Source organism: Podarcis pityusensis, assembly GCF_964106645.2.
Source record: "Podarcis pityusensis genome assembly, chromosome: 8".
In the NCBI taxonomy this organism is placed as follows: domain Eukaryota; kingdom Metazoa; phylum Chordata; class Lepidosauria; order Squamata; family Lacertidae; genus Podarcis; species Podarcis pityusensis.
The window spans coordinates 40,794,845-40,813,962 of NC_138033.1; the positions used below are offsets into that span (position 1 = coordinate 40,794,845).

The 19,118-nt window shown below is 42.9% G+C and overlaps 1 protein-coding gene across 1 annotated transcript in view; it reads right to left on the reverse strand.

Moving 5' to 3' along the window:
* Nucleotides 1-19,118, reverse strand: part of CDYL2 (chromodomain Y like 2) — a 75,961-nt gene that overhangs the window by 14,152 nt on the left and 42,691 nt on the right. The window contains exons 2-4 of the mRNA XM_081016405.1: nucleotides 14,645-15,239; nucleotides 5,316-5,533; nucleotides 1,103-1,275 (exon numbers count right to left, since the gene is read on the reverse strand). Coding sequence (XP_080872531.1) covers nucleotides 1,103-1,275; nucleotides 5,316-5,533; nucleotides 14,645-15,239 — 986 coding nt within the window. The remainder of the gene's footprint in view (nucleotides 1-1,102; nucleotides 1,276-5,315; nucleotides 5,534-14,644; nucleotides 15,240-19,118) is intronic.

A 19,118-nucleotide genomic window follows, 5' to 3' on the forward strand; every position in this document is an offset into this window, starting at 1 on the left:
GCCTTTAAAAAGGCTCCTTCACGAGTCGGGAGGGCGCTGACGGTACCAGCCGAGTCCCCATGTCCACGGGCCCCGTGCCCGTGGTTTTTAAGGGTCCCCGCGTCGCCGGCGCGGTAGGACCCAGCCCCTGCCGAGCCGACTCCCTCCGGAGCTCGGAGGGAGTCCGCCATTCGGCGATGGCGCCAACCCGGAAGTCCGCACAATCCTGTTTTAATCAAGCACGGCTGCCATGCTAGGAATCATCATGAGTGCTGAAATTTATGAATATGCTGAAGTCCCTGAGGCAATATCTCACATGCCAGAAGGAAGGAAAGCTACAATTAAAACATCTACAGGGCTTGTACTTCATCTTGGTGATCTCCAGGTGACCTCAACCCTTTCAAATTTCACAGATGAAAATGGGGACGCACTTGTAACACCTCCTGCCAAGGATCACTGCCCAAGCCAGGGATGGGGAACTGGTGGCTGTCCAGACATTGCTGGACTCCAGATCTCATCAGCCCCTGTGAGCATTGCCAACAGACAGGAATGATGGGAGTTGTAGTCCAACAAACTTCTGGAGGCCGACAGCTTCCCTGTCCCTGACCGAAGTCAACTCTCCAGGCTTGATTATGTGTGCCATCTGTTGTATATATTGTGTTTCAATGTTGTAACCCACCGTAGGGCCTTAGAGTGAAAGTTGGGTAAAATAGTGACAACAACAATTTTTTAGTTTGTCCTACACTGATTTCTAAGCTGTGAGGGTATCTGTTTTTCGTGATAATTTTGCTCATTTATTTTAACAAAATGTATACATCTCTTGATTGTAATAAAACTTCAGAGTGGCTGCTAGTATAAGTGAATTATTATTATTATTATTATTAGTAGTAGTAGTAGTAGTAGTATACTGCCCTATACCCACAGTTTTCAGGGCGGTTCACAAGATAAAATCACAAAATACATAATCAAAATAAAAAACAATAACAACTCAATAACAACAACCCTATTAAGAAAAGAAACACATAAACATATACAGTGACCACAAAAACTAAAATAAAAAAAATCTTAAGACTTCCTCCCCAAGCACAGCAACTCCTGAGCATCAGAGGCAAGACAAAGTCACCTTATAGCTTCTGCGATCCTCGTGCTTTCTTTTCTTCTATCGTTAGATAACCTGCCGATTAAATAGGAGTAGTCTAGGCCACTGCAGAAGACACTACCCACTGCGCTGAGAAGCAGGAGTTTACTGTCGTCGGCTGACGCATTGCACAGTGCTCTCCGGACCTCCTTCATGATCTGTGAAGACCAAAAAACAAGAACAGTTCTTTGACACACACACACAGCTAAAGCGATCACTACCTTCACACTGTTTCAGCTAAAACTGCATGTTTCAAATATATATTCAACACTACTTTGGCCATTGGATAGGTTTGCTTTGGGGAGTTGAAGCCTAAGAACATCCACTTTGGCTATCTCTGCTCTACACTCATTATTTATAAGTTGCTTTGCAACTTTCAAAAGCAAAAGGTATTGCTAGCGAAAAAAGGAGGAAGTAAATTTAAGGTCATTGGTTTGCTTCGGACTTCCCAAGGCTTCATGTTGCCACCCTTTAAATTGCACCCTCTGCTTTTCTTCCAGAAAAGCTTGTCTAAATGACCTCACAAGGGTGTTGTGCAGTGGTGTGGGCCCCAGAAGAGCTATTTTGCCTTTTCACGCCTTCAGAAACTGTACAGACTCTTCAAATGACTGTGTAGACTCAATGTGTGGAACAGGGCTTGGTCAACCTTTTCAGGTCCATGGGCAGATGTGCAAATGGCTGCAAATTGGAGAAACTTTTGGGAGTATAGAACCCACACCCACAACCCAATGCACACCGCAGGAAGAGCAGGATCATGCCCATTTTTTCTGTCCCTCCTGAGTACCGCACTTTGTGTAAGTGTGGGCTTTCCTCTGTGATTTGAAGATTCTGTACATTTAAGCAGTTGAGTATTTGCATGCCTGGCTGCAAGAACAAACCTAGCAACATGCCAGCTGTCTTTATTTAAAACAGGTGGTAAAATCACTTTACCTGGCATAGAACCCCCTTGATGCATTCATCTTATGAAGGGGATCAAGGATACATCTCTAACCCTATCTCAACTTCCAAGTGCACAAAACCCCTAGCATCAATGTATTGGGCACAGATGTCTGAACTGACAAAGCCTCTGTGTGTACAGAAGTTTCCATGCAACTAGGTCCCATTCCCCAGTAACTGCATAGTGTACCCCCCATGCAAGTAATATGCCAAGGGGAAAATGCTGTGCTATGCTTCTAGATAATTGATTTTCAATAATATGCATTCAATGTACATGTCATGAGCTGCACAGCACTGTTGGAATCGCCAACAGTGTATGGCTATTCTCTTTGGAGAGACTGGCAAAGGAAACTAAAAAATAAAAGAAAATAAATAGTGATGGAAGTCAAGTGACAATAAAACGAATACATCTTTGGCAAGAAATGAGCTTTCCAGCTTGGTTAGTGGGGCTCTTTCTTTGGGAGAATCAAAGAGGGTTGGGAAAGCTTTCTGAGAATCAGGTGTACTGTAAATTTTATTATGTACATCCACACGGTTGCTGACACTTTAATTCTGCAAGGAAGAGAACATTAAAAGCCTTGGGAAAATGAAATAATTCATATCCTTGATTTCTTACAAATTTAAGATTATTCATATAGCACCCAGAAACTGTTTTCTAATTTCTGCAGGCTTTTAGTTTATGAGGATTTAGGAATGATTTGGCTTCAGCTACACACTGTGACTTTCACTGATTGTCTTGTGCTTTGCACCATAAGGGCAGGGTATAAGTTGTCTTGATAAAATAAACAAGTTACTGGGTGTGTTTTAAAAACACGTTCTCACACCCAGTATCATTACTACTGCTGAAAGTTCTTTCCCGCCTGCTTCACACTGCATTTCGTTTACCCAGAAATTATCCTGTCCTGCGTTATCTTCTGAAAGTGGTGTCAGATCAGACCAAAGAGGCCCTTGACCAAACAATCTTTAATAGAATGTTTACTACAGTGGAACTCGTCTTACTATGATCAGCAGCTCAGGCGTATTCACAGGGCAAAGTTAGGCATACTCAAAAGTAACCCCCACCGTGTTCAAGGGAACTTGCTCTCTGGTAAAATTCTGTGGGGAAAATCTGGTTTGGCTTGAATTTTATCATGAACCTTCATAATTCACATTATGAAACAGTACATGAACTGAAACACAGCTATCTTTCAAAAATCACACTTCCCATGATTTTACGGTGCAGCCCTTGAACAAAAAAAAGTGTCTATTAGGGGAAAGTGTGCATTGTATATACTAGTTAAAATAACATGCAAAATGGTGTATATTAGGCAAATTGCATGCAAATAGGATTACACTGCATAAAGGTGTGTATGAGAAATGGTAGAACTCCACACAAGCTGATGGGCAGTCTATCTATGTACGCAAACTTATGTGGAAAAGCCAAGCTTAAGATTGGAAATTTGTGAACCTAGGTCCTAGGAGAAATCAAAATCAACAAATCCATCCATCCTTACACTCAGATAGCAATGGGGGAGAAATTCAATTCAGTTTGCATCTAAAGGCAAATCTGCCTGTTTTTTGGAAGCTGCCTGGAAAAAGGCAGGATATAAATAGTAACAATAATGATGGATAGCACTTTTGTAACAAAACATAAACTGAAACACAGCCATTCTTGGAAATCTCCACTTCTCTTAATTTTGCAATGCAGTTCTCCAGCCATATATTTGCACAAAAACACATGAACTAGGGCAAACTCCATATGAACATGAATATATTAGTGAATATAACATACAAAAATCCATTATATTAGGGGAAATTGCATTTCAAAAATTTGTATATTAGTCAGATGCATACAAAATGTGTTCATTAGGAGAAATTAGGAACAGTTGAAGCACCTGAAAAATCAATTTTCAAAGCCATTTCTGAAGGTATTGTTAAGAAAGCTGATGTTTACAAGTGGTCATGGACTGGGGCAACAAAGAGAAGACCTAAGAAACTGGGGTGAGGAACTTGCTGTTGGAATCCAGTCCCATCAGCCCCAGAGAGCATGGACAATGACCAAGGATGATGGGAGTTGTAGTCCAACAACCTCTGAAGCACCAGAGAACAAGAAACAGAGACAAATGCCTTCATAAAAGTGTGCCCCTCAAACTGCCATTTGCCCCCTTGAATGTCTGGAAGAAACAATTCTGATAGCACATTACATTGCTTGTGTCTGCTGCTAGGCAAAACATTTGCTCTGGTTTTGTTTTTGCTTTAAACCCGTGCAAAGAATGGAAATGCAATTACCAAGTTCTGAGGCACCTTTAATTAATTGAGGATAAAGCAGCAGAAGCCACCGCCTTCAGAAAACAAAGCCCCAAAGGATATTGTGCTATTTCAGAATGTGAAGTGGAGATTCAAAGAGCTTGGGGGAAGTGATCCTTGATTAGGGGCTCATCTGATCAGTAATCAGGGCTGTAGGCAAACCATGGGAATAGGAGTCATTCTAGTGGAATTTTTAAAGAATTATAATATTCTCCAGATTTTTTATGAATTGTACCTCCTGTACTCAGCTTTGTATTTTTGTGATATGTGACCTTTTTACCCAGAGTTTTTTTGGGGGGAGTAAAAATTAATAATAATAATAAATGAAGCAGGAAGCTCTTGATACTTATTTCACCCTGGAGAATGCCCAAAAGTTCTAATATCTTGAGAGATGATAGGAAGGAACATAGGAAGGTGCTTTGTACCATCAAATCATTGGTCCATCAAGCTCATCATTGTCTACATGGATTGGGAGCAGCTCTACAGGGTTTCAGAAAGGGGACATTCCCAGACCTACTTGGGGATGTCAAGGATTGATCCTGGGACCTTTGACATCCAAAGTCTGTGCTCTGCTACTGAGCTATGGTCCTTCCCCATCAGTAAGCCTCAATATCCTGCCACTTGGGAATGTAATCAGGGACCACCACCCCACACAATTGGCCGCCATGTGAACATGACGGGTTGGGGAGCCATCAACTCATAATGCAAGCATCACTTAAGTTCCCGTGGCCTCCATTCAAACCCTGAGGAAAATAAAAATGTTGTGTACGGACTACAAATCTGCAGCCTCTGATTCTATTCTTTCATTTAAAAAATATTGCAAGCATCAACAGTGGAAGTCCAAAATGGGAGCTTCTTCATGGGTGATGAGGGGACAACGGTAAACTCAGGTTAAGACTGACTTTAGTTTTCTAGCTACTATCGCCCTCCCACTTTACAGGGCCTCTCCCCTTTGCTTTGATGTTCACCTGCATACCTCTGGAGTCAGTGCATTGTTATCTGAGGTTTGACTGGAGAGGAGGATGTGCGTGAATCCATCTTCTTTGCGTACTACAATGTCTCTGAACCGACAGTTGCTCTCGTTTTGACGCACGCTGTACCTGAGTCTCTTATCAAAGACGTAATCTTTCTCCCCTTCCAGCTTCCTTTTCACAGTGCTATGAAGATTCAGGCCTCCATTTGCCAGAGAAGAACCTTTCAAAAGGCAAAGAGTCAGAAGAGACACATGTCATTATCTCTAGGAATCCCCCAAGAGACAAGCACAGGAACATAGGAAGTTGCCAGTCTACTGGTCCACCTAGCACAATATTTTATGCAATGACTGACCATGGGCTCCCCAGGGTTTCAGACAGGGAATCTTTCTCAGCCCACCTGGAGATGCCAGGGATTAAACCTGTGACCTTCTGCAAGCAAAGCAAATGCGGTACCACTAAGCCACGGCCCCTTTCTCCCCAAGAAGTACATCTTTGAGGTACTTCAGCTTCATATGGTTGCTTTCATTTGGTTGAACTGCTCTTATTCTGCTTTAAAGGATGGAGTAATTAAGGGAGTTGGAACAGTGGCAACTGCTAGAGTTTCTCCAATAAAAGCCAATGGATACTATTGCCTTCCTTGAAAGTAAATTCAGCCCCTTAAAAAAATAAGTACATACTTAGTGAAACATATTTTGTCTCAATATGCTCTAGTTCAGGCACGGGGAACCATTTCCAGGCCAAAGGCTGCCTTCTCTTGCAGGCAACTTTCTGGCAGGTGAGGCCAGAGACAAAGTGAGCAGGGGGCAAAAGTAGGCAAATCAATGGATATGAGTTCTACCTTTGTGCAGTAAGGCTACACAGAAACCAGAGCTTTCAATGCTCACTCCCAGTATCTTTTCCATCCACCATCCAGACAAGAAAGAATTCAGAGATGCATGCCAGCCAGTAAAAAGTGAACTCAGAAGGCATAGAGTAGTGCCTGTGAACAGTGTGGCCTGATGAGAACCTCAAGGGTCAGATCATCAGACTTGGCAGGCCTGAGGTTACCTACCACTGCGCTAGCTAAAGGGAAGAGCAAGGTGTGTGCTTAAATGTACTGAAATCACTGGGACTTCAGGCTGCAACCCCATGCCCCTTTCCTTAGGAACAAACCCCGGTGAACTCAGTGACACTGATTTATCAGTAGGATCATGCTGTTCACATGTTTGATTTGGACTGGATTTTTGTTTTGTCTGACTTTTCGAAAAATATATATTTTGTATATTCTGGCTTTTCAAAAAAAGCTTGAGACAGCTAATAAGTAACGAGGGGTGGAGGAGAAATTCAATTTCATTTGTATTTTAATGTGAAGTGCTTAATTCACACTTCCTCGAACCAATACACAAAGTGAAACACAATTATTCTTCGAAATTTGTATATTTCTCTTCTATTCCTAGACAGGAAATACTGAACATTTCTAAGCATATGAACCTGCCCAGGCCCAAGGACCATGAGACTGGAGGGGAACAAAAACAGGGCCTTATCTGTTGTGGACTTCCCTTATTTGGGAAGTGTGAATGGGCCCCTCACTGTTGTCTTTTAAGTGAATTTTAGAATCATAGAATTATATAACTGTAGAATAGGAAGGGTTCACAAGGGTTATCTAGTCCAACTTCTTGCATTGCTTCGAACCCCCCTTTTAAATCCACTCTGCTTTTTATTGATGGCTTTATTTGGCTTCATGTTTGTTGCTGCTGTTTTAATAGTTCATCCCCAGTTGGGTTTTTAATGTTTGCACTGTTCAATGTATCGGGCTGCATTTAACCATTTTTAAAAAAACCTCAGAGTAGACCCATTAAAGTTAATGGACATAAGTTAGCTATATCTATTAATTTCAGTGGATCTACTCTGAGCAGAACTCACATTGGATATAATCCACTGTATCTATTCATTGCTGTAAACTGCTTTGTAAGGGGTTTAAATCAACCATATAAATGTTTTTTAAATCCAAACTTCCCTCTTGTTTCCCTTATATATGAATTGCAATGAACAAAGTTGTTTCTTGGCTCCAGACAGCCTGGTGTAATTTCAATCAGAAACAAAAGATGTACAACTGGGACCTGGATCTGAGTTTCGTAGATTGGATTCATCTTTGCTTAGTGAAAGTGCTGGTGGACTGCCATGGGAGTTTAAGGTAAATTAGTCTCTCAGGGAGTAACCAAAGGCAAGAGAAGTCTTTCAATTAATGTCACTAGGGTCTGGATTATGTACTTTTGAGGGTGTTGGAGGAAAAAAAAAGTTAATAGAGTCTGTGATTGGACAGCTAATCCTACCACACAGTGAGGCCTCTATAAACATATTCCAGACATATTCACCTTGCATATTTCACCTATTGCCTTCTTCATAATTAGGGATATTAATACACTGATACTATTTTTACACATTAAGACACAATCTAATTGTCTCAAAACAGACAAATGCCAAATATTTGTATTGTTTTATTTAAGCCCTCCCCCCCAAAAACCCCCAAACTATTTTTCCTAGCTGGAAATGCTGGGATTTGAACCTGTGATCTTCTGCATACAAGGCAGATGCTTTACCACTGAGCTATGGTCCCACTGGAATAGACAGGACTGAGTCAGATGGACCAACTGATCTCTATATATACTGAAACCTCCCACATCAGTGGATGCATTGAAGAGGAGGAGAGCTGCAGGTGGAAGTAAACGTAGCAATCCAAAAGCCCAAAACAAGGAGAAGCAAAACCATAGACTGCTGCTTGAAAACAACCATTTATTATTGTTTGAAGATTGCTCACCATGTTTTGAGAACTGTCTCCCTCGAGGGCAAAGGGTCTTCCCACATCTTATTCCAGCACACCAGTTAAAGCCCACTCAGGGAGTATACTTTTTCTTTCTCCAAATACACCAGGCAAATTTTCAAATAATAATCACTCCCTCTAATAGTGGAGCCACCTGGCAAGTGCTGTGACCAGATTGTAAATGGGGCCAGTAAGAAACAACAGAGAGCTATCACCAGAATGCTTGAGGCAACAAATTACCTTTAGTGGGGGGGGGGATCTAAAGGGGCAACCTCTTCCCCAGCCAAAAAAGCAACCTCCCAACAAGGATTGATCATGCTCAGGGTCAAAAGAACGCCATGTGTCTGTTAGGAATTAGATCTAAGCAGGTTCAAGTAGGTCTGGACAGGGAACTCTGAAAAATCGCAAGCAAGTGCCTGGGCAATGGATGAAGGCAGACTTGGGCTGGAAAATTTATATGCTATTGAGGAATAAGCAACAGCTGCTGAAGGTGCAGATGGTAAGGGAAGAGGGCAAGGGATTAATCCTTCGGGGAAATCTAACACAACATAAACCCTCTCATCCATCAGGTTATCATCATTATTTGTTGTTTCTTCATTTGTTCAAAGAGAGCACCTAGCAAGCGAGTTGAAGAGGTGACAAAAGAGGCTGTTAACCTCACAGCAGGTCCCCCAAGCAAAGCAAAGCCTCTCTGCGGAGAGGAGGGAAAGGCAACCAATGGTTGGTCCACAGGAGAGCTCTTGCCACATTTGCGAGAAAACAAAAAAGGAGCAGAGAAGAGATGGCGGCGTGTAATGGGATCCGCTGCAGGCATGGGCTTTGCTATTTTATGCGCGCGCGCACACACACACAAATTAATCTGCCTACTCTAGCAGCAGCCCTAAACCTCACACAGGCTTCCTGGACCTCTCACAAAATGACACAACAGCGGCAATATGATGAGATGTATCAGGTTGCAGCACGGAAAGAATGGGGTGGTTTTATGTCTCTGGTGTAGGGGAAGTAATAAGGCTCATCATCACCTTCCCCTTTCCCTTCTAACCTTTGACTGCTGTGCAAACTTTTCCTAATGCAGAGTTTAAAGGAAGGCTAAAGCTAATAGCAGGGACGCGGGTGGCGCTGTGGGTTAAACCACAGAGCCTAGGGCTTGCCGATCAGAAGGTTGGCGGTTCGAATTCCCGTGACGGGGTGAGCTCCCGTTGCTCGGTCCCTGCTCCTGCCAACCTAGCAGTTCGAAAGCACGTCAAAGTGCAAGTAGATAAATAGGTATTGTTCCGGCGGGAAGGTAAACGGCGTTTCCGTGCGCTGCTCTGGTTCGCCAGAAGCAGCTTAGTCATGCTGGGCACATGACCCGGAAGCTGTATGCCAGCTCCCTCGGCCAATAAAGTGAGATGAGCGCCGCAACCTCAGAGTCAGTCACGACTGGACCTAATGGTCAGGGGTCCCTTTACCTTTAAAGCTAATAGCGCCGCAACCTCAGAGTCGGTCATGACTGGACCTAATGGTCAGGGGTCCGTTTACCTTTAAAGCTAATAGCATTAATCTGCTGTGGTGGTGTTGGTGGAGGGTGGACAATGCTGGGAGGACGTAGGGGGATTTTCAGCAAGAGGGCCACCTGGGCAACCTGCTAGCGGCCAAATGCTAAAGTGGGCAACAGATGTACATTTTTACCTTTGTACCATCGACTATAGACACACTCACACACTCACTCCTCCATCCAGGCACGAAGAGGCATGGTAAGAGTTCAAGGGCACAGTTCAGCCAGGCAAAAACGCTCAAGGAGAATGTAAGCAGGGGCAGTGAGGGGGATGGCCCCAGGAGAGATCCAGGGGCCAGTTTCATGGGCCACATTTGGCCCTCAGGCCTGAGGTTCCACCCCTCTGTTGTGGAGCATCATGGATGCTACAGCTTCAGAGAGGCCACAAGGCACAGTCCAGGGGTCCATATCAGGAGAAGAGGGTGACTGGGACCCCTGAAAATACCTGCAATCTTTAAAAAATGGTTTGGGAGGTGGGAGGCACCAGTTGAGGCTGAATCCACCCTGCACAAGCACATCTCAAAATTGAACTTTGGAAGGGAGGTCTCTCGTATAATGTTTGCCACTGGAGCATTTTCCCACTCCAGGAGGCAGAGCGCACGAAACTTTGCTTTTAAAATTTGCATTTAAAAACTGTCCACACTCATCATCTTCTCCTTCTGTCTGCAGCCTTCTTCAGGGTACTTAAAAGCCACAAAAATGGTTAACCTACAAGGCACACCCTTTCAAACTTAAGAAGTGCAGTAGAATTTTATTAGCTGTGATATTAGCTGGACAAACATTGACTTCCTTAGGAGTAAAACTAGCATTGCAATTAAAGATTATCCCTGGAGTCTGTTGGTAAAAATAAAAAAACAGAGGACTCAGTGTAAAGCTAAATGAAAAGGGCAATCTTTAGCAAACGGTGCAGAGAATTAGATCAATAGAGACGGAGAGAGAAAGGAAAATATAAGGGATTGCTTTTTGATTTTAATAATGCTGTCAAGAAACCTGACAAAAGAAGACAGCAAGCACCAATGGAAGATGATGGAATGCTCATGTGGGTTCGGTGAAACCGCAACAGATGTTCTCTGTGTTATCAAGGGCTTGGTTGATGTGGGCTGGGTGACTCTCCCACCCTGGGTAAGTGTTGACATCTGCTGGCTGATAGCAAGACACTGGGAGAGCTAGCTTGCCACTTGAACTAAGAGTTTCCAGTTGTAGCTTGACGGGCAACTATTTAATTTATCTACTCATTGTTTTTATTGCTACGTATTTTCCTCCTGAGAATGGAAGGTGGTATGCCTGATTCTCTCCCCTCCCCATTTCATCTGCACAGCAACCTGGGTCATACAACCTGTGTCACGTTCCTCTTCACTGCCTTAAGAACATGTGAATGTAAGAAGAGACTGGTGGATGAGGCTAATGCCTAGTGACCACAAGTGAATAGAAAAATATATGGGTGGGAATGGAATATCAATGTCCCAAGGGGGCTAGGGCAGGAGTATGCCACACTGCAGGTCCCATTTGTCCTATGTGAAGCACTTGAGGGTTTTTGTGTTGCTTTCTCTGTGGTGGGAACACCAGATTCTTGAGATGGGTTTCTCCTAATGCAAATAATCACTGTACTCCTGCTGAGCCAGGATGGTATAGAGGTTAGGGTGTCGGACTACGACCTGGGAGACCAAGGTTCAAACCCCCATTGGCCCATGAAGCTCACTTGGGCCAGTCACTGCCTCTCAGCCTATTCTACCTCACGGGATTGCTGGCGGGAGGAGAATCGTGTACATTGTCTAGAGCTCTTCAGAGAAAAAGACAGGATATAAATGCAATAAATGCAAAAATCATAAGCTAGAATTGCAACTGGCTTTCCCCGCTATCAGGGATATTATACTTTTGCCCTGTGTTCAGCCCAGGATGCTGTCTACGCCTGTGAGTGTGATGTGGCCCAATTCAGCTGAGTGGCCACTTGAAGCTCAGTGAAGATTTAGTGTAAACTTTGCGGTGGGGGCTATTTTATCACCCTGTTGATTTTTTAATCAATATTTTAATTAGCACCGAAACACAGCTACAGCTAAAATTGTGGTGTATATATGTATGTATATATATATATAATGGAACACAGCTTAAATGGAAGAGTGTTATAGTGCTACAATGTGGGCTCCCCCCAACTCTCTTGGATTCCAACTCCCATCAGCCTCAGCCAGCAAGGCCAAAGGTCAGGAATGGTGGGAGTTGTAGTCCAGTAACATGGGGTACCCATGCTTTAATGATAATTTAATAAATGTTTTAAAAAGAACAACTCTTCCTAGTCACTGTCATTTTGGCAACAGCGTTGACAGAAAGGATTCCAATTTTTTTAAAAGGCCTTATACTGTAATGATTCTAATTTGATTACCATGATGGTTATAGTATCAACCACCCCACTCCCATTATTTTAACCTGTGGTCCACAGTCAGTTCTTCCTTTCCGCTGTTGCTTCTCTCCATCCCCCACTGCATTCTGACTGCCTCATCTCTGCGCTCTTAGCTTTGCTGCAGTGTGTGTATGCGTGTGTGTGCATGGTTGCCCAGCGCGAAACAACACTGCCTGGCATCTGAACCTCATAAGCAAAGACTTTGCAGAAGAGGCGAGCCCAAGGCTCAGAGATGTAGTGATAAAGGAATCCAGCTTCCTTTTGCTGCTGCAGGTGACAGCGAGGGGAGTGTACAGGCTTAAATGAAGGCAGTGGTACAATATAGCAAGGCAGCAGGTCAGGGAGTGGCGTGGAAGTGGGGTACCTTCCATCCAAATACACTTTGTAAGGGTTTTGTCAGTCAGTGTGCCCAAAAGCCGAACACATATACACCTAGCTATCTCAGGGAAGGGCTCAGTGGTGTAGCATCTGCTTCGCACGCAGAAGGTCCCAGGTTTAATACGCTGGTGAGCCACCGCCAGTCGCTGTAAACAATACTGACTTAGATGGACCAGTGGCTTGACTTGGTATAAGGCAGCTTCCTATGTTCCTATGTACTATATGTGAAAAATAATTTGAAAAAACAATAAAAACAACACACACCAACAAACATGGGGGGGGAGGAATGTCATCAACACAAGACACTCAAAACATCCCTTGGCAAAGCATTTTGCCTGGCTATTGAGCTTTGTGCAGGGATGGGTGAACCTGTCCATTTCTGTTTCTTTCTCTTCCTCATTTTCCAAGTCTTAAATTCAGTTCTCCACATTCCCACACCACACTTTTTTTTTTTATAAAAAAGGCCTTGTGAAAATTCACCAGTATTTTAGTGTAACTTTTCCCCAATATGCATTTTTTTTTTTTTGCAAAGCGATTCCCCCTAATATAATGCATTCTGGCATCTTATTTTCAGCAACATATGCACACTTTACCTCAGTGCGCGCATTTTCTCACACATCGTTTGACCTGCCATTGCAAAATTCGGAGCAATGCGAATTTCGAAGGATGGCCGTGTTTCCGTTTGTGTGTGGTTTGGGAAAGTGTGAATTAGGTTAAGTTTGCCTTGAAATGATAACTGAGTCAAACTCCTCCCCATCCGTAGCCTTGAGTAGAGAAGCTGTGTTTGCCCTGACCCTATTTTCAAAATATGATGTGTCCATTTTGATGTACCCTGCTTTCAGAGAATTTTGCCATGAAGGATGGCATACATACATTTTTGGAAGGAAGGAAGGAAGGAAGGCAGATGCAATGGGAAGAAACAGGAGGACCATATGAATATTCAGCCTCTAGGTCACTCTGTGCCCTAAAAAGGGCCCTGGCAAGGTAGTCTGAGGCATGAAGCAAGAAACTGCTTAGTCTGAAATGAAACTCCAGCAGAAGATTGCCCTGACCATTTCAAAACTTCTGCTGAGTGAGCACTGCAAGTGTTAAAGACACTGAGAGATGGTGGATGATGAAAGACTCTACACATTGAATCTCACATATTGCATTGACATCCTTTGTTGGAACAGTGTGCTCAGCCCTGATCTCATAATCTCTGGAAGGATATAATAGAAAGACAAAAGGCTCAAGAAATGATTAGCAAAAATAGTTGGAGGTCAGAGAAGACTCCCATATAAGGAGGCTGTGAAGATAGTGAGATTGTGTGGCCTAGAGAAGAAAATTGAAGGGATTTAGGAATACTGCTTCTCACCTGTACATACAATGCAAAGGGACATAAATAGAACTAATTGGAACATATAACAGTAATAAAAAGAGCATCATCATATATGCATAACATAGATTTCAAGAGCACCAGGCATTAGGTGCTCATTAAGCTTCCCATTTTGCACATTTATGGACACGTCAAGGTGATCCCCAATGATGGTGGAAAATACTAAAACATTGTTTCAAGGCTCCTGGGTGTTCCAGGCTAGCTGAAAAATAGACGCCTGAATTTATAGTTTTCATTGACTTTTATTTTTGTTGTATTGGGTTACTTGTGCACCACTTAGATATAATTATGTTTGAGTGCTATCTAAAGTATCAAAATATAAATAAATAGTTAAAATGCTGCTGCTTTAAATCGGGAAGACAGGATAAGGGGCAATCTGACATATCTTTCAAAGAAAAGGGATAGAAAATATTGTCCCTATGACTGGATTAAGGCGGTATCATACTGAAATATTTAGGTGGCCTTGCTATACACCAGGGACTGCCAATGTGGCGCTTGCCAATTGCTGGACTACAGCTCCCAGCACCTTTGACCATTGGCCATGCTCGGTGGGGCTGATGGGAGTTGTAGTCCAACAACCTGTGGCTTACTCTGCTATACAAACTAACCTGGGAGAAAGGCCTATAAAATCCAGTGGGACATATTTTTGCATAGGAAAGCATAGGATTACACCATGAAGCAATGTATTAATAACATGTAGATTTTTCTGCCTGCATTTATGCTAGCATGTCAATATCGTAACATACTACATATGCAGACATATAACATATCTAATACACATGGCATGATTTTGTGCAAATAAAATAATAATGATAATAATTAATGCTTAAAACAAACATCACCTACCAATTCCATTCATGACGGGTGGCTCATTATTCACATCCAACACTCCAGGCAAATCAGGTTCCGCTTCATGTTCATTTAAATCCAAGTCTGGCTTTGGGGGGCCGTTCCCAAAATGTCTAGAATCCTTTTCATAACTGGCATCTCCATTCTGTAAGCCGTTGTGTGGCTTTTTCAATGGCATAATCTGCAAGCCACTGGGAGTAGTCCGGTAAGAGACTGTTTTAGCAGCCCTGTCTCCTGAAGGTGCTGGCTTGGCCGCGTAACCCTTTTTTTGCTTTTGAAATGATGGGGCCATGCGCTTCCGTTTATGGGGCAGCCCTTTGCTCTTCCCAGAGTCAGATGGCCTATGTGGTATTTTGTCGAGGGACGACGCTCTGCTCTCGCGTAAAAATTTTGGCGTGCTGGCTTGTTTCCCGTGCTTTGCTCGCTTTTCTCGCGTGACATGCAGTCCGTTGAATTCATCGATAAATTCCTCACAGTGCAACAAGTGATGTTCTGGCTCCCAGGTGTCTTCATTGCTCCCGTAACCTTTCCACCGTATAAGATATTCCCATTTACCCTTTTTGTTTTTCCTTTTGTCTACGATCCTCTCAACCTAAGTGGAGAAAAAAAAAGGTAAGCTGGAACAAGGGAAAATATTTCAGACTGCAGGGTTGTATTCAATGCTAGCCCTACACAGAGCAGATCCACTGAAGTAACTGGGTGCAACTAACGTAAGTTCAGTCATTCCAATGGGTCTGCTATGACTAGGACTTGGCTGGATAAAACCCTCACCAAGGAGCAAGTCCCACTGAATTCAATGGGATTTACCACTGAGTAGAGAAGAACAAATCTTTTGGCTGCTATTTTCTTCAGTTTTAACTCTTCCTGTCTTAAGATCAGTTTGTCCCATTTCCAGGGTGGTTTGTGAAAAAAAGGTCTGCAGGAAAACTCATGTGCATTTCAGTGTACATTTTTTCTTAATATATGTACCTGTTTAAATAAATCTTGATCAATTGCATATGTGCATTTGAGATAACTGATTGTTCAATGCAATCTACATTAATTTACATAAGAGAGAAAAGCCAAGTTGTAAAAAAGGTTAGATTTCTCTGCTATTAGGTGATAAGGGCTGCACTTGGCTTCATGTTAGAAAATGCATTCCCTGTCCTCTCTCATATACAGAGAAGATGGTGTTTCCAAATGCAGATTTTGGAAGAATTACACCCTTTTCTTAAGGGCAAGGTATAGATGAGACACAATGGAAAAGATTTTGGCTTTTGGCTCAGGTAAATTCCACCTCTGCTTATATAACAGAAAACACCTTAAAAGTGGTACATTGGTGGTATCAGATGCCAGTTCACATTGTCCATGGTTCAGCCATGATGTTGGCAGTACTAAGGGGACTTGTTATGAGTCATGGCCCAGTAATTTAGACATTTGGGGGACTTGTGTCCTTGGAAATATCAAAAATAATTTGGGAGCCCATGGATTACTCACCCCAATAGTGCTTTGAAGGCCTAATGCCGATATAAAGACAAAAGATGTATTGACTCTTCTTTTAGTAGCTGCTCAATTGTAGTTCGGGCCTGGAAGGCTTTACAAAGACTATCCCCCTGGATTTATGGCACAAAAATGTTTGGGTGATTGATGATCGCTGAGAAAATAACTCATAATTTAAAAGCGCTAAAAGGAACGAAAACCAAGTGCTATTTATTCATTATACAAATGATACTGGTCTTAAGGATATATTCTCCAAAGCACTGTTGCAAATAAGGTTATCATAAATAGTATGGCCTGGACTACACTCTTCTCTGGGAATGACTTGCCTGTGACAGATAAGACAGTTTTTCTGCTGCTCCCCCGGACCTTATATGATGGACGTATGGATAATCTATATGAACAGGTAAGAAGCACTCACGTTAATGTATAACCTGATACCAGTTACTGGAGAGGGGGAAGAGATTAGGGCTGTTGTGTTATATACTTTAATGTTTTACAAAAGCCAAATTACAAAATACATTTATATATGTATTTAAAAAACTACACTTCTTTAATTGAAATCTGCTGGCCGATGAAAATGTGGGCATCCATTTTAGTAAAATTAAAAGGACCTCTAGTCAATTAATCAACCAAACGTGGAAGACCTGATGATCAGTAACCAGGTTCTGGAGGAAGAGATTGTTTTAGAAGTCAAATATTCCAGGGTTTGCATAAACATTTCAAACTACTATCCTAACCCTGGCACACATTCGACTTCTGCATGACCACATGTATGTGTGGTTCTGAACAATAAACAAATCGATTGGCCACTCCTACCTGCGGCTCAGATCTCCACTCCTGGCACTGTGGGGCGCATGTTCACACACACATGCCAGCTCATCCCCAGTGCCAAACTCAAGTTGTGATTGGGAAAGCAGCGCCCCCACCACCTGTGTGCCTTGCCTGGGCTGCCGCTACTATGCCACTCAGCCTCAGAAAATAGGCAGGCAGGGGGAAAGGACAGGAGTACATGGGATCAGTGCCTGCCTGCTGAGCCACTGGGTCATAAAGTGCCTCTTGAGTGCAGCCTAGAGGATGAGCGACCCAGTGCCCCATTAGCCACACTGCCCTGGGCCAGCAGGAGAGGTGCGAATCCATCTCCAAACAAGGTGGGATCGGGGTGTGGAGGAGAAAATGAGTGGTGGGGGAAGAGTGTGAGCGTACAAATCTAATAAATAAAATAATAATAATAATAAATAATTTAGCTGAGCTGATCTGGGAAGTCAAAGGCAATGAGAGCAGCTGGGTTAAATGGGAAGGGGAGGAGGAAATCAAACTTCAGCTCAGAAGTCACTCAGGGACACTGCCCAGGAGGGATTGGAAGGAAGGCTCAGGGTGAGGAAAGGTGTGCTGGGCAGTGGCCCTGAGAGAGGGAAAGTAGCTGCTTTGGTGGCGCACATGAATATCTCGCTCTCCTCCACTTTACACAGTTTCACCTATCCATGCAGCAACACAACTCCCATGTAAGTGGGAGGGTGTCTGTAAATTATTCTAGCCACAGATAATAACATGATAGTATTTCTCTTTGTAAAATACAAGTAAGTAATTTAGATGAATGAAAAAGAAAACTGCATTTTGAAAAGCTGTTCTATTATGAAAGTATTCAATAACTATCAATAAATTTATTCCAACTCTGTATTTCTTTCCTGTGACATATGAAAATATGAGAAAAGTAGATCTAGCCAAGTAAGTCCTACTGAATTCAATGGGTCTCAGTCCCATGAAAGTGAAGTTAGGATTGCACCCTTAGAATTGTATCCAACCAAGTCCTTCCGACAGTAGACTCATTACAATTAATGTACCTAAGCAGGTCATGTCCATTAACTCAGTGGGTCAACTCTGAGTAGGACTAGCACTGGATTCTACCTTCAACCTTCTACCATCTAATAAAATGAGATGGCTGCTATCTAAAATACCCAACCAAGTTATACATTTTATATACTGACTGCAATCCCTTTAACAGATGCCCTATTTTTGCCCATGAAACCGACTTTAGTAGAACATATGATTCCGCTGTCACAGTGTGACAGGATCTAATCTTAGAAACTCTACAGTGGGCTCTCTCTGGGCGATAAAGGGCAAAAAAGCAACACAGAAATTCTACAGTATTCAAAGAGAATTTCTAAAATGAGAGCATGTTGTCATTCAACCCAACGGCCATCTCTCTTATGAAAAGCTAAACAGTGTATTCTGAGAGAGTGCACTTAATGGATCACATTCTTTCCCTGCCTTAGAAAGAGGAATCCTGTACTGACTGTGCCTGTGTTTTTAGCCCGTCTGTCATCCAGCTTAAATGTATGTTAAGCAATGTTCTAATGATCACTGACTTTAATTTTATGCATTTCATTGCCATTCAATACTCACCTTACAATTTTCTCCTTCACAGAACTGCCAAAGCTTTCCTTCATGCAGCTGACAAAATGATGCCACATTAAATGTGCAATGCCCCATCTGCACTATACAGTGGTACCTCGGGTAACATACGCTTCAGGTTACATACGCTTCAGGTTACAGACTACGCTAACCCAGAAATAGTGCCTCAGGACGGGAATAGAAATCTTGCTCTGGCGGTGTGGCAGCAGCAGGAGGCCCCATTAGCTAGAGTGGTGCTTCAGGTTAAGAACAGTTTCAGGTTAAGAACGGACCTCCGGAACGAATTAAGTACTTAACCCGAGGTATCACTGTACATTTATTGCTGTACTATGCCGCTTTAAATAGTCATGGTTTTCAAAGCATCCTGGGAACCGTAGGTTGTTAAGGGTGCTGAGAGTTGTCAGGAGACCCCTATTCTCCCCACAGAATGGTTTAAAAACCTCTTTGCAAGGAATTGTAGCTCTGTGAGGGGAATGGGGTCTCCTAATAACACTCAGCACCTTGAACAACCTACAGTTCCCAGGATGCTTTGCAGGAAGCCACGCCTGTTTAAAGTGCTATGAATCAGTTTTAAGTGTAT